At 41.2% G+C, this 23,406-nt stretch overlaps 1 protein-coding gene across 7 annotated transcripts in view; it reads right to left on the minus strand.

Annotated features, from left to right (window-relative positions):
• Positions 1-1,634: 1,634 nt before the first annotated feature.
• The window catches only part of eif4g1.L (eukaryotic translation initiation factor 4 gamma, 1 L homeolog), a 57,489-nt gene continuing 35,717 nt past the window's right edge, over positions 1,635-23,406 (minus strand). For all 7 annotated transcript variants that reach the window (XM_018263546.2, XM_018263545.2, XM_018263541.2 and 4 more), the window contains 14 exons: positions 23,201-23,305; positions 22,757-23,011; positions 22,516-22,615; positions 22,336-22,438; positions 17,531-17,778; positions 9,783-9,907; positions 9,533-9,705; positions 6,843-6,968; positions 6,544-6,625; positions 6,340-6,438; positions 3,492-3,626; positions 3,329-3,410; positions 3,096-3,236; positions 1,635-2,964 (listed from right to left, as the gene is read on the minus strand). In XM_018263546.2, the coding sequence (XP_018119035.1) occupies positions 2,786-2,964; positions 3,096-3,236; positions 3,329-3,410; positions 3,492-3,626; positions 6,340-6,438; positions 6,544-6,625; positions 6,843-6,968; positions 9,533-9,705; positions 9,783-9,907; positions 17,531-17,778; positions 22,336-22,438; positions 22,516-22,615; positions 22,757-23,011; positions 23,201-23,305 (1,953 nt within the window). In that variant the 3' untranslated portion in view covers positions 1,635-2,785. The remainder of the gene's footprint in view (positions 2,965-3,095; positions 3,237-3,328; positions 3,411-3,491; positions 3,627-6,339; positions 6,439-6,543; positions 6,626-6,842; positions 6,969-9,532; positions 9,706-9,782; positions 9,908-17,530; positions 17,779-22,335; positions 22,439-22,515; positions 22,616-22,756; positions 23,012-23,200; positions 23,306-23,406) is intronic.

Genomic DNA, 23,406 nt, shown 5'->3' on the forward strand with positions numbered 1-23,406 from the left:
TGTTTCCTATTGGATGAGCGGCCAGGCTAGACACAAAAAGTTTGACAACTCTTGGGGAGGTCACATTCTCTAAAGAATGAAAAATATTTATTAGCACATGTGCAGGGTGTATGAAAAATTAAATGTGCAAATTGGTTTGTTTTCTTACTTTGGGTTAGGACATCTAATATGACATGCCCAGTAAGTTTGTGATTGCATTTTTATCAGAAATTTGGTGCAAATATATTTTATCTAATTGAGAAAGCACACTGTTCTGCCCCTTAAAGAATGAACCCTATCAGTTCCCCTTGAGTAATGCAACTATAGCGCTAAGGGAATGGTCACCGCCAATAATATTTTAAGATTCTGCCACAGGTATATATGCCATGTGGGCATGAAATATGTTAAGCTTTTCTGTGACTTATTTAAATAAATACACTTTGCTTATTTACTTGTGGCCTGTTGGTTCTGAGTTTTTGACAATGCAAGTCCTGCTTTGTTTTTTTTTTAACTGGAGTATAACAAGGGATATAGGCAGCAAAAACATAAAAATGTTTCAATTGCTACAGATTTGTAATGGGCATCAAAAATGATCAAAACTATTATAGGTATGGGATTTTTTTTTATCCAGAATATGGAGGACTTGGGATTTTCCAGATAAGGACTCTTTCAGTCATTTGGATGCTCATTCCTTAAAGCGATCCTGTCATCGGAAAACATGTTTTTTTTCAAAACGCACCAGTTAATAGTGCTACTCCAGCAGACTTCTGCACTGAAATCCATTTCTCAAAAGAGCAAACAGATTTTTTTATATTCAATTTTGAAATCTGACATGGGGCTAGACATTTTGTCAATTTCCCAGCTGCCCCCAGTCATGTGACTTGTGCCTGCACTTTAGGAGAGAAATGCTTTCTGGCAGGCTGCTGTTTTTCCTTCTCAATGTAACTGAATGTGTCTCAGTGGGACATGGGTTTTTACTATTGAGTGTTGTTCTTAGATCTACCGGGCAGCTGTTATCTTGTGTTAGGGAGCTGTTATCTGGTTACCTTCCCATTGTTCTTTTGTTTGGCTGCTGGGGGGGGGGTGATATCACTCCAACTTGCAGTACAGCAGTAAAGAGTGATTGAAGTTTATCAGAGTACAAGTCACATGACATGAGGCAGCTGGGAAATTGACAATATGTCTAGCCCCATGTCAGATTTCAAAATTTAATATAAAATAATCTGTTTGCTCTTTTGAGAAATGGATTTCAGCGCAGAATTCTACTGGAGCAGCACTATTAACTGATTCATTTTGGAAAAAAATGTTTTTTCCCATGACAGTATCTCTTTAAGTCTACTAAAATAGAATTTAAACATTAAATAAACCCAATTGGATAGTTTTGCCACCGGTAAGTAATAATGATCATTTTGTTTGAATCAAGTACAAGGTACTGTTTTAATTATTAAAGAAATCTTTTAAATTTAATAAATTGATTGTATGGGAGATGGTCTTCCCATAATTCAAAACGTTCTGCCTAATGAATCCCTGTACCTTATTTCTAATGAACTGGATAATCATCCCTTTGGTATGCATTTCATGAGACAGATGCAGGGACTGTACAGGTAAAGCAAAGTGACATTGCAGTTTATACAGCAAAAATAAAGATCGCACAATTTATGTAATGTTCTCATTTATTTCCAGTTTCTGTGAAAAGAGGTTTTTGCAGGAAATCTGTAGGTCAGAATCATTAAATACTTAATAAAGAAAGCAAAATGTATTTACAAATTGAATTCAATCCTTAAGTTTGTTTCATAATTACAAGAACCTCCAGAACATATAGGGAGGGAAAATAACCGAAAGGTTTTGCTTTCTCTATAAATACAGAATTTGCATGGGTTTCGGGGGTGCATCTCCAACACTTGGTGATCTTAACATAATAAAATTAAGTCCTTTTCATTCCCCCTGGAACAGGGGATATATATAAAAAAAGAAAAAGAAAAAAAAAAAGAAAAAAAACAAACAAAAATCAGCAGTTGGTAGAGTACGCACCAATGTGGATTGTTTCAGATCTGTTAGGAATTCATTAGATTACTAATTTGCATATAAAAAGCAAACAATGAATTTAAGCCATCTTCCTGAACTCCGTGTGGGCAGGAGATCAGAAACGCAAGGTTCAAAAATGGCACCTGTTGCCATCTTTCAACCTAAAACAATTTGCAATAATTATATATATTTATATATAATATATATATATTTATATCTATATTTCAGACATCAAGAGCAGAAGGGAAGAACAGATGCACCATCCCACTGAAGCATGTGGTCTACAATCTGCTCTTGGAAAAAAAAAAAAAATCACATCAGCAAGCGTAAGAGAAGTCTGCCAGAGCCCTGTTGTGTGACAACACAGAGGGAAGAAGGGCACAGGAACAGTTTTCCATCCCTCTATCAGCAGTCCCAAATGTACTCCTTTATTAAAGTGAACCCCAAAGAAACTGTTTCCAAAAAAAAAAAAAAAAATTCCAAAAATGCATGAAACTTTTACAGTGTGCACAGCTGTGTGCGCGTTAGGCTCCACCCAATCTCTGTACCGGGATTCCTACCATCTTTTGATTTTACTCCAGGCTCTCCTAGAAATATGGCCTTGGTCATCTTTAAAGCCAAATTCAATATTTCCTCCAATGCAAAATCATGGGTATTTGTGTTTTCTGGTGAAGTCAGTTAGCGCTTGGGTGGTATGAAAACCGCAAGAGAGAAAAAAAAAAAATGGAAGCCCAGAGGAAAACAGAGAAAGGATGGCTGGCATTACATCTAGCCTGCACTGTTAGTTATCAGACTCATCCTCTGCTTCTCGAAGCCACGTGAAGAAGGCAGTGACAGATTTTAGAGCAACACCTTTTCCTTGCTGTTCAGCTGGGTCTTTGCTGGACTCCCACTTGTAGAATGGTTCTTCTTTTATCACATCCTCATCATATAGAGCATCAAAAAACATTCGTAGGAGATCTGAGAGTAGAGACAGAAAGCTTGTTTATATGCGACAATTAACATTAAAACAATGATATAGTAAATACATTTTAACAGGCAAGAGGATAGATGGAATGGGCAGCAACAGCAGTGGCTGGCTTACTACTTACTTGGAGGCTGGTCAAGCTTCACAACAAGTGCCTGCAAAGCATAGAGAGCCTGTAGTTCCTTGGCCTCGTCACTTAAATATTTTTGGAGAAGTTTGGCTCTAGCATGGATAATATTAACATCCACCCTACAAGGATTCTCAACTGAAAAGAAAAAGACAAGACAACCTTCACAAAACAAACAAAAAAAAAAAACAAGAAATGGTTGGGCATTTTAATAGAGCTATAATACTTACAAATAATAGCAGAGTGGCACACAGTGCTCATTAGAGTTCGAACAAAAGTATTGGATGAAGATTCCTGGTCATTGAAGTTGGCCTGAAATGAGCAAAGCGGTAAGGTACAGACATCTAACAGTCAAGCCACATATGTAGCTCTGCAACATTCCCCACTACTTACTTCAATCCAGTCAAATATCTTCTGATTGCTGCTGTTCTCCTTCAAAAGCTTTGTCAAAATGTTATCAAGTTCAGCAGGGGAAAGTTCCTTCTGACAAGGTGTTTCAGTCTCATCTCCTGTTGTGTACTCGAGTTTCTATTGGAAAAAAAAAAAAGCAGCAGTGAGAACTTTGAGCATTTAGAAGAGAAAAACAAATACAGAACGATAAGGGACAGGCCTTAAAAAAATAATACTATCATGCTTTTTATGTTTTTATTACTATATTACACGGTGAGCAGTGCAAATAGTTCATTCTACCAATTCAAATTTTATTTTCTAAAAGGTGCAGAGGCAGCCATCACAGTTTATTATGCAAGACCATGTCCTTGTAGAACAGTAGGTAGGTAATAACATTCCCCAGTCAACAAAGCACCCCAATTCACAGGGGGAAACAAAGTATCCCATCTGCCATTGCCCGTAAAGTGATTTGGAGTCAATATGGGCAGTTGTGTCCACTTCTCTGCTTGCCAAAACAAATTGCATTATTGGACTGCTCTTGACTGCTGTTGTAAAAAAAAAAAAAAAAAAAAAAAGTTTGGGAACCCCTCTTAATTCTTTGGAGTTTTATTTATCATTGGCTGAGCTTTCAAAGTAGTAACTTCCTTTTACTTCAATACATTTTTATCAACATCTGTGCACAGAAAGCAACTTCCTTTTAATATATAACATGCCTTATGGAAACAGTAGTATTTCAGCAGTGACAAAGTTTATTGAATTATCAGAAAATATGCAATATGTATCAAAATTAGACAGGTGCATAAATTTGGGAACCCCAACAGAGATATTACATCAATACTTAGTTGAGCCTCCTATTGCAAATGTAACAGCCTCTAGACGCCACCTTTGATGAGTGTCTGGATTCTGGATGGCGGTATTTCTGACCATTCGTCCATACAAAATCTCTCCAGTTCAGTTAAATTTGATGGCTGTCGAGCATGGCAGCCTGCTTCAAATCATCCCATAGATTTTCCATGATATTCAAGTCAGGGGACCGTGACAGCCATTCCAGAATATTGTACTTCTCCCTTTGCATAAATGCCTTTGTAGATTTCGAAGTGTGTTTAGGGTCATTGTCTTGTTGGAATATCCAACCCCTGCGAAACTTCAACTTTGTGACTGATGCTTGAATATTATCATGAAGAATTAGTTGATATTGGGTTGAATTCATTCAACCCTCGACTTTAGTTCAGGGACTGGGGCCCTTGTTAGCCACCCAGCATGATGGAACCTCCAAATTTGACAGTATATAGCAGGTGTTTTTCTTGGAATGCGGTGTTCTTCTTCCACCATGCAAAGCGCTTTTTGTTATGACCAAATAACTCATTTTGTGTCATAGTTCAAATCACTTTGTTCCAAAATTACTGGCTTGTCTAAATGAGCTTTTGCATACAAGTAATTCTGTTTGTGTGAGTGCAGAAAAGGCTTTTTTCTCATCACCTTGCCATACAGATGTTCTTTGTGCAAATTGGGCTGAATTGTAGAACGATGCACAGATACACTATCTGCAGCAAGATGTTCTTGCAGGTCTTTAGAGGTGATCCTTGGGTTGTCTGTAACCACTCATAATACTTTGCATATGCCACGCCTTTATTTTTCTTGGCCTGCCAGACCTGGGATTACAGCAACAGTGCCTGTGGCCTTCCATTTCCTGATTACATTCCTTACAGTTGAAACTGACAGTTTAAACCTCAGATAGCTTTTTGTAGCCTTCCCCTAAAATATGATACTGAACAATATCTGTTTTCAGATCTTTTGAGAGTTGCTTTGAGGATCCCATGCTGCCACTCTTCAGAGGAGAGTCAAACAGAAGCACAACTTGCAATTGGCCACCTTAAATACCTTTTCTCATGATTGGACACACTTGCCTATGAAGTTCAAGGCTTAACAAGCTAATACAAGCAATTTGGTGTTGCCAGTAATCAGTATTGAGCAGTTACATGCATTCAAATTAGCAAAATTACAAGGGTACCCAAATTTATGCACAGCCAGTTTTTCACATTTGATTTAATTTCATACAACTGAATACTAATTTACTAAACATCTTTGTTCAGAAAACATCCCAGTACTCAGATGTTCCCCTGTTGGAAATGAAAGACATACCATTTTTATCTTTTTTTGTTGAAAGTGGAGTAAATTATTATACAGGCTGAGAGGGGTTCCCAAACTTTTTCATAGGACTGTATACCCAGTTATTTGGTCTGTTATTCTAATGGAGCACCACTGATGTAACTACTTGAAGAACAGCTTTTACAAACGCAATTTCTACAGCTGTCATGAAATGCATTTCATATGGCTTAAAGATCTTAACAGAGTTAAAGGGGTTCTGCACCTTCCAAAAAAATTTAGTGAAAATTTGTTTTTTTTCTGCTTTTTTACCCGAAAACTCAGATTTCTTATGCTTTTTGCCTGAAAAATCTAGGGTATTGCACGAATTCCAGCACACATCAAAAAATCATTGGGACTTCTCTCATTGACTTATATGCAACCTTTCTGATTCAGACTTTTCCATCCTCAGGGGGTAATAGATTCCGAAAAATCCGTTATTTTTTAAAAGCCAGATTTTATTAAAAAAAAGTAAATAACCCCCTAAGATTGCTACCGTTAGTGGATACATTTCTCTGCAGCATCGATAATTTTAGCAGGGCAAAAGAACCCTGCTAAAATTATCCCCCCTCCCCCCCAAGAGCTGCTCCAAGGGAGCCATGAGAATGGCAATGGCTAAAACCAAACTATGCAGCATATTTGCATTGAGCAAAGCATCAGTTAAAAAGAAAGTACAAAAGAACGTTTCAGGGTACATATTTTATACCTTTTCAGTGATAAACGTATTAATATCCTGATCCTTGGATAAGAATTCCTTCCAGCTTAACCCAGATTCTTTCCATAGGGCTCCAGCCTTCTTATGACTCTGATTTGAGGAAAGCAACATACAGGATGTTTTCATGAATCAGTGTTATTAACAAACATTTAGGTAATAAATGAAAAACGGCATACCAACCAGAAATATACTCACCATGCCTTTGCATAATAATCCAAGGATTTCTGCCAGAAGGATACCAGCTTTGCCAATGAGTACTAATGGTTTGGTCAGCTCTCTAGGAGGGAAAGCACAAAGTGTCATTTAAAGGAACTGAAATTTCTAATTCACTTCTTTGTCCAAGGGATACTGGAACTACCTTAACCGCCTTTCCAGATTTCTAGATCTTAGTACTAAAGGCATCTCCATACAGACTTGTTACCTACCTCATTGGTCCACAGAGCCTACTAATAAAGTCTTTGCACAATACACCAATTACTCGAGACATATCTTACCTGAACAGCTCCCCCATCAGAATCCCTCCCTCTAGCAGCACAGGGCTGATGATCTCCGCTAGATACAGCCAGATGTGGGGAATGTCTATTTCCATGTCTTCACCTACTTCCAGTACTTCAAGCATCCTAAAAAAAATAAAAAAAAACTTACATAAGTGCAACAGAGGAAACCTGTAAAATCTCTGCAAGCTTTAATTACGGTGTTTAATTGCCGTGGTAGTGGCAGTATTTCCTACCAACCCTGCTTCGATCTGCCACTTCATCACTACCTTTTAGTGATATTTTATTCTCTGACTGCAGCCTCCGTACTTAAAGTCTTCTTTCTACTACAGAACATAAACCAAACCACCAGAAAAACTTTTCAATTAGTTTCCATTTTTTACGGTTTTTCCAAAATCTAGGTTTAAAGTTTAAAGGGATCCATCCTGTCATCAGAAAACATGTTTTTTTCAAAACGCATCAGTTAATAGTGCTACTCCAGCAGAATTCTGCACTGAAATCCATTTCTCAAAAGAGCAAACAGATTTTTTTTATATTCAATTTTAAAATCTGACATGGGGCTAGACATTTTGTCAATTTCCCAGCTGCCCCCAGTCATGTGACTTGTGCCTGCACTTTAGGAGAGAAATGCTTTCTGGCAGGCTGCTGTTTTTCCTTCTCAATGTAACTGAATGTGTCTCAGTGAGACATGGGTTTTTACTATTGAGTGTTGTTCTTAGATCTACCAGGCAGCTGTTATCTTGTGTTAGGGAGCTGCTATCTGGTTACCTTCCCATTGTTCTTTTGTTTGGCTTCTGGGGAGGGAAGGGAGGGGGTGATTTCACTCTAACTTGCAGTAAAGAGTGATTGAAGTTTATCAGAGCACAAGTCACATGAATTGGGGCAGCTGGGAAATTGACAATATGTCTAGCCCCATGTCAGATTTCAAAATTGAATACAAATTTTGAGAAATAGATTTCAGTACAGAATTCTGCTGGAGCACCACTATTAACGGATGCATTTTGAAAAAAACATGTTTTCCCATGACAGTATCCCTTTAATGTCCCTGTTAGTGATGTTTGGGCCAGCCAGATAGGCGCAAGTCGGGCGGGGTTCGGGCAGACCTCGCACCCCCCTTTCCGGGTCATGGACAGATCCAGTTTGAGCTCTTCTGACTGCTCTCCCTGGCCACGACCTTACCAAGGCTTGTTTCCGACTTCAAGGTTCAACTTTTATAGACATGCACCTGCTCGACCGCAGGCCCCTTTTGCGGTGTCATCGGCAGGGGCCTATAAAAGGAACCAGGAAGTGGTGCTCGGGCAGGTGCGGGTCGGGAAAACAGACCCGCACATCACTAGTCCCTGACCCAGGTGTTTCAATCTGGCAGCTCAGTAATTCAGGCAAAGACTCTAGACTGTTCCAATTTTGCAACATTTAGTGGATACATTTCTCATCAGCCTGTAATGAAACTCAGGGATTCTGCTTAGCAGGGACAAAGATAAATGAATCAACTAAATGTATCGAACAGTATACAGGGTCGGCGACACCCCCACCCCAGAGCTGCTTTGGAAGGTGAAAAATTAAACGTTACACTTCAATATTAGAAAATCAGTCACAAATTGAAAATAAAAAGTAATTGGAAAAAGTCTTTATTTCTGGTAAACTATCTGAAACCAACTGAACAAAAAAAGCGTTGGAAGGTGAACAACCCCTTTAAAGTAGGGATGCACCGAATCCAGGATTCGGCCTTTTTCAGCAGGATTCGGATTTGGCTGAATCCAAATCCTAATTTGCATATGTAAATTAGGGGCAGGGAGGGAAACCGTTTGACTTTTATCACAAAACAAGGAAGTAAAAAGGTTTCCCCCTTCCCACCCCTAATTTGCATATGTAAATTAGGATTCGGTTCAGTATTCGGCCGAATCTCTCTCAAAGGATTCGGGGGTTCGGCCGAATACAAAATAGTGGATTGGGTGCATCTCTACTTTAAAGCTGTAATTTTCAAGTTTCTCATCTACTCTACTGCATTCGAATTAGGTACAGACCTCTCAGGCAGCACAAAGTGCATAATGGATTCTACAGTGTGCCTTGTGAGGCCGCGTGTTCTGATCCAGAGTAGATTTCCAGAATCTCTGGCATAAAACCATCATTAGAAGCAGTAGTTTTCTTCTGTAGAAGCTTTACTAATTTACATACCCTTTAATTAAATACTGGATTCTTGCTATGCTACACACTAGTATATGAAAAACAATGAATTGTTCATAGGTGGTCTTTTTTTTGGTTTATTTCCTTACTTAACGGATTGTTTAGGCTCCAAGCATTTTGTGAAATGTTTCCATAGACTAGGAATGCACCAAATCCAGGATTCGGTTGGGGTTCGACAAGGTTTCAGCCGAATCCTTCTGCCCAGCACAACTCAAATCCTAATTTGCATATGCAAATTAGGGGTGGGGAGGGAAATCGCGTGACTTTTTTCAGAAACCAAGTAAAAAAATGTTTTCCCCTTCCAACCCCTAATTTGCATATGCAAATTAGGGTTTGGATTCGGTTCGGTATTCGGCCGAATCTCTCACGAAGGATTCGGATGAATCCAAAATAAATACTTGACACATTATACACAAAGACAATACTGGTATAATGAATGAATGAATGATCTTGCATATTCTCTTCCTAAATATTCTAGGTCTAGAGGGGAACTACATGACACATACCCTTTGTAATACTGCTCCCTGGACAGAGTTCCCGCCTTCACCAATTGGTACAGAAGTAGCCCCATATGCTCCCGGGCAATAGTGCTTCTCTCTAGTGTTGACTCGATCCCATTCCGAACAAAGATAAATAGCAGCGTTGGACTATTAAGCTCCACTACACACTGGAGAGCTTCCTGCAAAACAAATTGTTAAAAAATTATAGGAACAATTTTGACTAGGACAGGAATAAAAATATAGATTGCTTAGTTACCTTCATATCATTAATGTGCAAATATTCTTCTATGATGGCTTTGGATTTCTTCTCTAGCTCATCCTCAGACATAGAGGGTTTGGATGAGGCAACCGTTGCGGTTGGTGCTGGAATCTCTCTCTTCGCTGCAAGATAATCATAACATAATGAGAGGCAGAATAAATGTGAGCCAGACACAACTGCAGCCTTACTCCTTCTAGCACTACATAAAAGAAAGCTATGATAAGGTGTCTCTGTTATAAATGTCAGTGGCACACCATCGGCCTGTCAGCGCACACACGCACGCACACACATTGATTTCATGGTTATACTTATGTTTTTTTAATAGAATAGCAGCATCATCCCCAAAAAAAATTACTTTTCCAGCGGGTGATTTCCCATGATAAAGCAATGGTACAATTAACCCTTTAAGTGCCAGCAGAATTGACCATTTTGGTTACGTGAAATGCCAGACTTTTTTTTAGACATTTTGTGCTCTCTCACTTTAGGGGCATTTTCTGAGGGGAAACCCACCTAGGAAAACTATACATAGTTTTTTTCAGGAGAAACAGCTTTCTAAATCTGCCTGAGTTTTCATGTATTTCCACCTCTGCAAAAAGATTAATAGTGCTAAATACAAAAAAAAAATTGAAAAAATCCTATTTTTCAAGGGGACATTTCATATAACCTTCATATTCAGATATATTGCACATCCTTCCTCAAAACATGTAATGATGCAGAAAGAAAAACGTTTTGAAAGCATTTTACCCCCTAGAACTGTCATTATCAGAGCTGCAGAGAGAACCTCTCAGGTCAGAAGCTAGGCTGAAATGAAGAGTGGGAGTGTCTGTTCATTCTCTCACAGGAAGTGGTCACAGCACTCACTGACAGGCTGAACTCCTGAGCTGTAGCAGCCAAACTCCTCCCCTCCCACCCTCTGTCCTGTGTGTCCAGCCTGCACATACCTGTCTTATGCTGCTGCCTGATCATTCACTTATAACAACATCCCTGAAATGCTCAACATTAATCAATATATGTGAAGGTTAATACAAACTGTAATAGTAATGTAATAGTATTTTCTTTTATTTAAAGTACAACAGTATTGTCCTGTGTTCCACAGCAAATAGGCATCAGTCACACATGTCCCTGGACATAATCTATAGCCCATAATATATTGTTATACACTGTGCAACTCCCTGCCTCTATTACATTATATCACTTATACAAACAGTGCCATTAGTATTCACTGTTATGATATTGCAGAACAGCAGCTGTAGCTTTGTTTTCCTTCATATTCATATATGATCAGGTGCAGGGAGTTGCAAGGGAGTAAATGCAGCTGTTCCGGAACAATTTATGACCAGGTGCAGGGAGTTGCAAGGGGAAATGCAGCTATTCTGGAACAATTTATGACCAGGTGCAGGGAGTTGCAAGGGGAAATGCAGCTATTCTGGAACAATTTATGACCAGGTGCAGGGAGTTGCAAGGTAAAATGCAGCTGTTTAAGAACAATTTATGACCAGGTGCAGGGAGTTGCAAGGAGAATGCAGCTGTTGTGGAACAGTTTATGACCAGGTGCAGGGAGTTGCAAGGGGAAATGCAGCTGTTCTGGAACAATTTATGACCAGGTGCAGGGAGTTGCAAGGTAAAATGCAACTTTTCTGAAACAATTTATGACCAGGTGCAGGGAGTTGCAAGGAGAATGCAGCTGTTGTGGAACAGTTTATGACCAGGTGCAGGGAGTTGCAAGGGGAAATGCAGCTGTTCTGGAACAATTTATGACCAGGTGCAGGGAGTTGCAAGGTAAAATGCAACTTTTCTGAAACAATTTATGACCAGGTGCAGGGAGTTGCAAGGGGAATGCAGCTGTTGTGGAGCAGTTTATGACCAGGTGCAGGGAGTTGCAAGGGGAAATGCAGCTGTTCTGGAACAATTTATGACCAGGTGCAGGGAGTTGCAAGGGGAATGCAGCTGTTGTGGAGCAGTTTATGACCAGGTGCAGGGAGTTGCAAGGGGAAATGCAGCTGTTCTGGAACAATTTATGACCAGGTGCAGGGAGTTGCAAGGTAAAATGCAGCTGTTCTGGAACAATTTATGACCAGGTGCATGGAGTTGCAAGGTAAAATGCAGCTGTTCTGGAACAATTTATGACCAGGTGCATGGAGTTGCAAGGTAAAATGAAGCTCTTGTGGAGCAGTTTATGATCAGGTGCAGGGAGTTATAAGAGGAAATACAGCTGTTGTGGAACAGGTTATAATCAGGTGCAGGGAGGTGCAAGGGAAATGCAGCTGTTGTGTAACAATTTATAGGGAGGTGCAGGGAGTTGCAAGGGGAAGTGCTGCTGTTATGGAACAATTTATAGGGAGGTGCAGGGAGTTACAAGGGGAAGTGCAGCTGTTATGGAACAATTTATAGGGAGGTGCAGGGAGTTGCAAGGGAATAAATACAGCTGCTCTGGGATAATTGTTTATCAGATGCAGGGAGTTGCAAGGGGAAATGCAGGGAGTTACAAGAGGAAATACAGCTGTTATGGAACAATTTATAGAGAGGTGCAGGGAGTTGCAAGGGAATAATCGCAGCTGTTCTGGGATCATTTTTGATCAGGTGCAGGGAGTTGCAAGGGGAAATGCAGCTGTTATGGAGCAATTTATAGGGAGGTGCAGAGAGTTGCAAGGGGAAGTGCAGCTGTTATGGAACAATTTATAGGGTGGTGCAGGGAGTTGCAAGGGAATAATCGCAGCTGTTCTGGGATCATTTTTGATCAGGTGCAGGGAGTTGCAAGGGGAAATGCAGCTGTTATGGAACAATTTATAGGGAGGTGCAGGGAGTTGCAAGAGGAAATACAGCTGGTATGGAACAATTTATAGGGAGTTGCAAGGGGAAATGCAGCTGTTATGGAACAATTTATAGGGAGGTGCAGGGAGTTACAAGAGGAAATACAGCTGTTATGGAACAATTTATAGAGAGGTGCAGGGAGTTGCAAGGGAATAATCGCAGCTGTTCTGGGATCATTTTTGATCAGGTGCAGGGAGTTGCAAGGGGAAATGCAGCTGTTATGGAGCAATTTATAGGGAGGTGCAGAGAGTTGCAAGGGGAAGTGCAGCTGTTATGGAACAATTTATAGGGAGGTGCAGGGAGTTGCAAGGGAATAATCGCAGCTGTTCTGGGATCATTTTTGATCAGGTGCAGGGAGTTGCAAGGGGAAATGCAGCTGTTATGGAACAATTTATAGGGAGGTGCAGGGAGTTGCAAGAGGAAATACAGCTGGTATGGAACAATTTATAGGGAGGTGCGGGGAGTTGCAAGGGAATAAATGCAGCTGTTCTGGGATAATTTATGATCAGGTGCAGGGAGTTGCAAGGAGAAATGCAGCTGTTATGGAACAATTTATAATGAGGTGCAGGGAGTTGCAAGGGAATAAATGCAGCTGATGGAATTGTATAACATATAATAACAGGTGCAGGGAGTTACAAAGGAAACCCCAAAAAGACGTTGATTGCTGGTTGTATACAACATAATACTGGGTAGAAAATGACTATGGTACTTACACTAACTGCTCATACTGCTCATTGCCCCCAGAAAAGAATAAAATACATTTAGCAGCAGATTATGTTTTATTTATACAGAAATTTGCTTTTCTTTCTTTTCCACGATTATTGCAGGGCAAGAGAAAGGAACAAGCAGTGAAGGGAGGGGGAGGAAAACAAACAGGGCAGAGAGGGGGTTACAGAAATAGGACAGAGAGGGAGAGAAAGGAGCAGGGAAGGGAAAACCAGCAGTAAGGGTTAACAGAAGTCTGCAGGGAAGGACTGAGAGAGACATCAGACACGCCCACTCCTCCCTCATTGGCTGTTGCCCTATAGCTTATACAGAAAGAGCCGTCGGCTGCAGTTCAGATACTGAAGAGTCTGAGACAGGAAGTTTCAAAGGGGGAGGGCTGAGAACAGTTTTCAAGCTAATACAGGCGTTTTTTGATGCAAAAGGTATTGAAATAAAAACACTCTTCTATTATACATTATTTGAAATGGTTTAAAGCATTGTGAAAATGTATGCTATATGTCCCCTTTCACAATATATGAACTTATACCAGAAAAATATTTTACTCATGAAAATCCAACTGATTTGGAAAGCCTCATGTCTCTTGAACGTGCCAATACCAGACCGTTACCTTTCAGAATCAAATTCAAATTAATGACACTGACTTTCAAAGCACTTCACAACTCTGCTCCACCCTACATCTCTGAACTCATCTCTATATACTCACCCACTCGCTTACTTCGCTCCTCTACTGACCTGCTACTCAACTCTTCTCTCATTACCTCCTCATATGCTCGCATTCAAGACTTTGGAAGGGCTGCACCCCTCCTCTGGAACTTTCTCCCAACCTTTCTGCTTTCAAAAAATCTCTGAAAACTCACTTCTTTCGAGAAGCCTACCCTCACTCTGCTTAACTACCAAACGCAACACCACATACAATACCACATTTCTCACCCACTTACTTCGATCTTGCCCACTCCCACACCTTGTGTATTACTCCCTTCCCTTTAGACTGTATGCCTATGCATAGGGCCTTCCTCACCTCTTTGTACCTGTATTGATTGTGATGTTTGTTACTCCATATATTCTATGTATGTAATTCATGTGATGTAGTTGTATAATCACAGTTACTTTACAGTGCTACGCAATATGTTGGCGCTATATAAATACATGTTAATAATAATAATAATAATAATAATATATATAGTTTTAGGCAGATTTAGGACATCTGTACAGCAAAAACTCCCGGCAGTATATTACCGAATTTTGAAAGCAGAAGGCAGAAAACTGCATACTTTAGATTCCAAGGCCACAAACTACTGAAACAGTAGGTTTGCCACAGAAAACTATATATTTTTGGAAAGTACACATTCTGCTGATTCTAAAATAGGTAACCATGTCTCTCTACTCCCAACTACCAAACATCAAAGCTTGTCTGAACATAGCGTTTTTTATAAAAATGTATCAAATTTTTAAAAAATCAGTTCAAAAGGATTTATTTTGCTGCTCCACATATCACACATTATATTAGATACCAAGAAAAAGCACCCTGAATATGATTGCCAGGGGTCCACTGAACAGTTTGATCCCCATTTTGCATAGTTTTACCAAAGAATCTGGCATTTAGAGACCCCAATATGAAGTTAGCACATCCAAATTGTCCAGGACTTTACTTCAGCTACTGAAAAATCAGCACATTGACTGCATTTCTTGTGGGGTAAAAACACAGAAAAATAGGTTTACTAGGGATGCATGAATCCACTTTTTTGGATTCGGCCAAACCCCCGAATCCTTCTTGAAAGTTTCGGCAGAAAGGGAAAACATTTTTTACTTCCTTGTTTTGTGACAAAAATGTATGCGATTTCCCTCCCCGACCCGAATTTGCATATGCAAATTAGGATTCGGATTGGCCAGGCAGAAGGATTCGACCGAAAAGGACACATTCTACTGAATCTAAAATGGGTACCCATGCCTTTCTGCTCCAAACTACTGAGTTACAAGGCTTTCCCAAATTTGTCGGTTTTGGTGAAATATCTGAAAATTGCCTCAAAGCTTCAACTTCCCAGCACCATAAAACCCATGTATCGTTACGTACCAAGAAAAAGCACCCTAAATATGATTGCCAGGGTTCCTCCAAACAGTTTGGTGCCCATTGTTCATAGGTTTAGAGGCATTTAGAGGCCCCAAAATTAAGTTAGCGCATACAAATAGTCCTGTGGGTAACTTCAGCCAATGAAAGATAGACACATTGAAAGGACAAATTCTACTGAATCTAAAATGGGTACCCATGCCTTTCTGCTCCAAACTACTGAGTCACAAGGCTTTCCCTAAAATGGAAGTTTTGGTGAAATACCTGAAAATTTCCAGCATTGTATAGTCCATGTATCATTACCAGCATAAAGCATCCTAAATATGAATGCCGGGGGTCTACTAAACAGTTTGATACCCAATAAACATAGATTTACCAAACTATGTGGCATACAGAGACCCCCAAATTCAAATAGGGCATATGAAATTTCAAGTATGACACTGGATACTACAACATAAGCACCCAATGAGAGCCCCTAACAGTATGGAGACCCTAGAAAACCATATAGTTTCTGAAAGTACACATTCAGATGAATCTAAAGCAGGTAATGCCATCTTTCTACTGTTAACTACCAAACCGCAAAGCTATGCTAAACATTTTTTTTTTTAACTTTCTGAAAATAGTCACAAAGCTTGCATTTTACACCATTATATACCCCACATTTTGTAACGTACCTGCAAAAGTCATCCTAAATATGAAAGCAAGGAGTGTACTGAACAGTTTGATGCCTGATATGAAAAGATTTACCAAACTAGGTGGCATACAGAGACACCCAAATGAAAATAGTACATATGAATTTTCACATATGACACTGACTACTACAATACAAGCACCTGGTATGTGCATTATGTACCATAAGACCCCCTAACAGTATGGAGACCATAGAAAACAATATATTTTCCAAAAGAACACATTCAGACGAATCTAAAGAAGGTAATTACATCTTTTTACTGCAAACTACCAAACCGCAAAGCAATGCTAAACATAACGTTTTAATGGAATTTCTGAAAATAGTCACAAAGCTTGCATTTTACCCATTATATACCCCACATTTCATAACGTACCAGCATAAAGCATCCTAAATATGAACGCCAGGGGTGTACTGAACAGTTTGATGCCTTATATGAAAAGACCTCCAAATGGTTATATAGCAGACAAAATTTCCATGGTCAAAATGAAGTAACAAAGAACAGAGCGAAATGGTATAAAATCACTAAAATCCAACAAAACAGCAAAAATCAATGCTTTTTTTCGCCTACTGTAATCAGCAGTCAGAATCAATGTTTGAATTTTTTAGCATGGCCAAATAGGGGACATAAATAGGGGAACAACACCTTCGCAAAGCTGAAAATGTAATGAAATGGCTAAACATGCAATAAAATGACTAAAAATGTGCCAAAATCACAGTATAATCACCGAAATAACATACAAAAGGTATTGCACAGTGCAATTAGCGAATACGCTATTGACAATGGCAAGCTTTTTCAGACAAGAAAACAGACAATGCGATAAAAAAAAAAAAAAACGACAACATAGTGTGTGTATGTGTGTACAACTGACCAATTGTATGTTGTGTGCAAGTGTGTGGGGTGCTGTTAATGTGTGTGAACCCCCTGATCCCCCAAAAACTTATGTGATTGTGTGTAAGTGTGAATGTAAGCGTGTAATGGGAAAATTAGTGTGTATGTGGATGGGCACTAACCTGGGGGAAGCAGGTACAGATCGTTCAGGAGGAAGAGAATGCAGCGTCTCCTATGAAGATCCATTTGGAGGGGGCAGAGCTACAGTCCAGGAAGTGGAAGCTGCAGTAGGGCACGCAGTTTGCACATCTGCTGCTGCATTTGGGGACCCATGGCGATCACGCTTCAGGGGCCACTCGTTCCCAGCCCCTGCTTGTTGCCTGGGGAACGAAGCAAGCGGCTTGAAAAGCCGCTCCTCCGTTCCCTAAGCCTGAAATGCTGCAGAACGTAGAATCTACGTTCTGTGGCATTTCAAGTGCCATTCCCACAGAACGTAGATTCTACATGGGGTGGCACTTAAAGGGTTAAATTGGAAGGCTAACGTACAACAAATAACATAGTAGCAAAAGTTGACCTATTATTAGATGTAACAACAAATGATTGCAAAGGCAAAGTCCACTTACTACTTTCTTTGCTGCGATCCCTCTGTTCCGTCATACTGGCTACCTTCCTCACAGCCTCCTGTGGTACACGGGCCTCTCTTTCTCGGCTACGATCCTCCGTTTCTTTGCTGTAGCTCCTCTTTGTGAGGAGAGGACGTGCTCGATCTGACCGGTCAGATCTTTCAAACATTTCTCCCTTATCAAACCTTTCGCCCCTTTCAAATCTGTCTCCACGATCTTTGTCAGAACGTTCGCGACTAGAGCTTCCCCTACAAAAAAGGATGGTTTACTAGAAGTCTCAATAACTCAGTGTGCAAGCAGCATAATTTACAATGCATTCGATTTGCCATAAAGCTAGTTATACAAAGGGACAAATAGTAAAGCACTTATTGGTGTCACAAAATAATTCTGATGAGCTAATGGTGATATACTAACCAATTTTCCACTTTATGAAAGACTTCACCCTGAAAGTGGGCCAGCAGATATTTTGGTGGAAAAGTGAATGCAGGCTTTTAATTTTTTTAAAATTTTGCCCTGCTTAGTGCAAGAAAACAAGATTTTTTTATACTCAAGGTTAAATCTGTTTCTCTGTGTTCAATAGGTGGACACAGGGACGATGGGGTTAAGCTCCACCCTCCCGGAGGCAGGACACTTACTACTTAATTAGTGGGGCATGCGTAGCCGGCTTTACCCCACACTCTATCCTTATACAGTTTGTCACAAAGAAGTGCTCTAACAGGAAAGAACAAGTAGTAAACATAAGATATAGAAGATAAACCAGGGAATTATCCCGTAATGACCAATGTTCAACATTTAACTTCAGGGCGGGAAACCCTGTGTCCCACTATTGATCACAGAAAAACAGATTTAACAGAGAGTATAAAAAAAATTTTGTTTTGTCTGTCATCATAGTGGGACACGGGGACGATGGGGACTTAAAGTAGCCCCAAAACAGCAGGGAGGGAATTGGATGTGAAATTGACCATTACTTCAGTACTGAATGAAGAACCTTGCGCCCAAGGGATGCTTCAGCTGAAGAAAATGTATCAATTCTATAGTATTTTGTGAACGTGTGCACGGAGAACCATGCAGCCGCTCTGCAGATCTGGTCCATTGAGGCGGAGTTGCGCCATGCCCAGGAAGCTCCCACTGCTCTCGTAGAGTGGGCCCAGACCCCTTCAGGTGGAGGCTTTCCTTTGGATAGGTAGGCCTGACGGATGGTCTCTCTGATCCATCTTACAGCTTTCGACGCGGCCTGACCCGTCTGGGACCAGTTGGTAGCACGAACAGTGATTGAAATTGTCGGATGGTATCTGAAAAAGTCAAACTACATCAATGTTGTGTAGTCGTCCCTTATTCTTCAGCTCAGGGCAGAGAGAAGGCACTGCAATCGCTTAGTTGATGTGGAATGATGGCACCACCTTGGGGAGGAAAGATGGGCCTGTCATAGAAGATGATAGTGCACTAATTTCTGGTTGATGCTATCGCCACTAGGAACACCACCTTCCAGATGAGCCACGTGTCGGAAACCGATCCCAACGGTTCAAACGTTGGGTCAAGTAGGGCTTAGAGTACAAAATTTAGATCCCAACCTGGTATCGGAGGATGATAGAGGAATGACATCCGCCACTCCCTGTAGAAAAGTACATACTGTGTCGTCCAGAGCTAGTTGAGACTGGAATAGGACCGATAGGACTGAAACTTGCACCTTCAGGGAGCCGAGATTTAGTCCCATCCGGAGGCCCCGCTGCAGGAACAACAGAACTCGTGGGATGTTGAGTTCAAGGAAGGATAGGTTGGATTCGTCACACCATCTTTGGTAGACTCCGTGGTAGGATCTCGAGGATCAGCCTCTGGCGGAAAAACTCAAAGTGAACAGACCTGGGTGATGGACAATGAGCCCCTGCAACAAAAGATCCGGTCTGTAATGGAGACGTATCGTTTGTGCCACTGACATTTCCTGAAGGTCGTAAAACCAGGTTCTTCGAGGCCAGTATGGGGCCACCACTATTACGGTGATGTTGGGCTGTCTGATCTTTTTGAGGACATGCGGCAGCATGGGCAGTGGAGGAAATATGTAGGCCAAGCTGAACAGCCATTGTCATGTCAGAGCATCCACCCCTGCCGCCCCTACCGCCAACACCTCTCAGTAACAAGCTTAGAATCGATGGACCTGTGTGTTGTCTCTTGATGCCACTAGATCAATCTGTGGCTGTCCCCATTGGTTTACTAGTTCCGAGAATGCGTCTGGATGAAGTTCCCATTACCCCAGATCCAGACGATTTCTGCTTAGGTAATATGCCTTGGTGTTGAACACTCCTGGGATGTGTATGGCCGATAATCGCACGCAGTTGGATTCCCCCACACTAAGAATTTGTTGAGCTTCTGTACGCTACTGTGGTGGTATGGTCTCTGAACTCTAACCGGTTTTGTTTGCAATAGCTCTGTGAAGTTGGCTAGGGCCAACTTTACCGCTCACAATTCTAGAATGTTTATTGGTGGTTGACTCCCCAGGAGACCACTGACCCTGGGCGGAGAGGTTGTTCCATGTTCCACCCCCAGCCCTGCAGGCTGGCGCACATGGAGATCACATTTCAATTCGATGTTGCCCAGGACTTTCTGGTCAGCTAAAGCCACCACTGGAGGGCTACTTTTGTTGTCTGGGACAGGTTGAGATTGCGAGTCAGGGTTCCCGCTTTCCATGAGGCTAGGATTTTTGCTTGTAAGTGAACCTGTGCAAACGGGATGGCTTCTATGGACCAGTCCCAGATGTACTGTTGGTCTCCGGTCGCGGAGAAGTAGACAAATCTGATTTCTAAATTTTCTCTTGCTTGGCTATGGGGAGATGCACCATTTGAGTGATGGTGTTGAATTCGAGTCCCAGAAACGTCAACCAGTGACTGGAGTGCAGAATAGACTGACCAGTTTATGGTCCAACCGAAGCTCTGTAGGAGAGCGATTGCCTGGTCCCGATCCTTTCTGGCCTTCTCCTCCGATCTGGCCTTCAGAAGCAGGTCATCCAGGTAGGGGGTGACGTCCCAGCAGACGTAAGGCTGCTGCTGATATCGCCATTATTTTTGTGAACACTGGGGGCTGAAGAGAGTACGAATGGTAGTGCCACAAACTGGTAGTGGAGGTTTGTGAATGCTAACCGAAGGAAGTGGTGGTGCGGGCCCAGATCGGTACATGGAGGTATGCTTTTGCTTCTTTGTGGAGCGGTTATGTGTGCCGTTCTTTGCACAAAAAGGGAGTGCAAAAGTCGTTAGAATGCAGAAGTAGTGTGCATTCCACTGCGGTGTGTTCCGAAGGCACTTACCTCTTCCAGCCCTCCCCCACACCTCGTGAATCCTGGCAGACAGTTCTGAGTCGCCGAAGGCAAGAGGGTACCCTCTAGCGATCATTCAGCGTGTCGCTCTGGGTGAAAACCGGGAGAGAGACCCGGCAGAGCTTAGAAAGGAGCTCTGGTTGGGTATGGGGACTTACCGGCGAGGGAACTAGCAAAGGAGGTGGGAGGGAGAAATCTGTAGTATGGAGCAGGGAGGGAAGAGCTGCCAAGCCAGAAGCGTGAGGTAAGCTTGTATGCTTAAAAGCAGTTACTCAGCTCGTGCCCATATTGGCCAGGCCATCTGCTCAATGACTGGGCATAGCAGAAAGGTGCCCAGGTGGTCATTATAGCTTGACCGGCTTAGAGGTGACCCCGGTGGGCTACTTTGAGTCGGGGGCTAACTAAGTGGTAGCATGTATTCCTGCTTCTAGTAATACCCCAGTTATCAGCCATGGGCTGACCAAAAATCCATTGCTGCTGGACGTTCAACCTCCTGGTAGCAGGACATTTAAAAACTGATTGTATAAGGATAGAGTGTGGGGTTAAGCCGGCTAGGCACACCCCGCTAATTTGGTAGCAAGTTTCCTGCCTGCTGGAGGGTGGAGCTTAACCCCATTGTCCCTGTGTCCCATTATGATGACATGGAAATAAAACCATACAGATTTCCTAATTAAAACAGGCATAAAGCATAAAGCCCAAGCCCTATTTATTGGTTCGATATTAAAAAAGGAGAGGGATACTACATCAAATACCTGTAGCAGCAAAATAAACATTGCAAAATTTTCTGTGACCGTATTGAACTCATATGCCCACAAATTTAACATATAAAATGTTAATTTGTTATAGTGCAACATTGGCTTGTATATTACCCCAAAAGTGTGCTGGCGAAAGCTGCCTGCAATGTGTGGCCAAACTGTACGATTAAGAGTGCATCCACAACACAACAGCTATTAAACGTAGATTCACTGGCCAAAAAAGAAAAAGCAGAGTGCAGGTCCAACCCAGGCAAACACTTGCAGTGCCCGAAAGCAGGCCTTCTTATATTACAAAGAGCAAGAGGGCACGCAGTCTGCATCAGAGAAGTGCAATTTGATCATTAACTGTACTTCTATCAGACCAAAGATTACACAGCACTATAACGTTTTTGGCTTATATAAAGTGTGTCTGGAATGTATTACGTTTTTGCTATTTTAGTTAAGATCATACAGAGCAATGTGGCACGGACACACAATCGGATATTTTCAGTTTTTACCTAATCAGGACCTTGCTTTGTCAGAAACCCACAAAGGAAAAAGTACGGTAAACATTACTAGTAGAATATATTCTAAATTAAAGATATTTATTCTAAATTAAAGAGGAGCATTCTTATTTTATGTTCTTTACAAAGCATGCACCATTATCTAATGCCAGATTATTTACAGTACATCTGCACAATTACATATGAATATAAACATTTCTATCTTAATCATTTTTTCAAGAATAAACGTCATAAAGTCCTTACCTTTGCAAGGGTCGTCTAGCATCTTGACTCTCAGCTGACGAAGACTGTTGCAAGGCAGAAAACCTGTTTAAGGTGCTAGTGGCAGGCCGACTAGATTCTGGAGCTGCATTTTAAGAAGACATGGTTATATGCTACTCATTCTTCCATACCTAGGACTATAAAAGATAAAATGCACAGTACCGGTTTCTGCTGGTTTGGCTCCAGTTCCTCCACTACTTCCTTTACCCCAACTCAGACGTCCCCCTGGGGCCAGCAACTGATTTGAATCAATAGCACCAAGCTATGAAATGAACAAAATGTCATCAATACTCCGTGACTCTACTCAAAGTAGTACACTTCTAACCTTCCCCCACTACTTCACACAGCAAAACACTAAACATAGAGAAAAAAAACTTCTGTATAATATTTCTAATAACCTTACCTTTGTTATTTTTGTGATCCTAGTGGTGTCAATTGGACGGCTGCTCTTACTGATGGGCACTGTATTCCAACCATCATCCCCTTGCTGGTTACCGCGGCCTCCAGTGGGACGTCCTGGAGGCTCTCGTCGCTTGTCTGGTTTGGACATCAGTTGCTGTACCTTAACCTGCTCCCTCTGCTTTTCCATTTCTGCGTCTTTATGAATCTGATCTATAGTTTTAGGGCCCTGGTCTGCACGACGAGGCACCCAATTACACTAAATAAGAAAAGGTGGAACAGCAATCAGTGGAGTGAATCTTTTTTAAAAGTATAGTGCATCCTAGTGCTAGCAGGTTGAAATAGATAAGTGTTCTTTTTCAACCTATGTGACAAGGATATATGGTGACAGAGATATAGTGAGATTTTTTTTATAAAGATTTTTGTAAAAACAGTATGAGGGACTTACCAGACGCAGATCAATCAGATCCTGGAGCATGAATCTAATCCGTGAAGATGTCTTTCTCTCCTTAATGATTTTATCCATCTGGTTGAAGTACTGGTCCATACGTGGCTGAAAAGGAACAAGTTATAAAAACACAAAAGTGGGTATGAGAATCAGAAGCAAAGGCAAGATATTTATTGAAAATAAAAAGTAAAAGTGGAGCTACGGAA

The sequence above is a fragment of the Xenopus laevis genome, chromosome 5L (genome assembly GCF_017654675.1).
Source record: "Xenopus laevis strain J_2021 chromosome 5L, Xenopus_laevis_v10.1, whole genome shotgun sequence".
In the NCBI taxonomy this organism is placed as follows: domain Eukaryota; kingdom Metazoa; phylum Chordata; class Amphibia; order Anura; family Pipidae; genus Xenopus; species Xenopus laevis.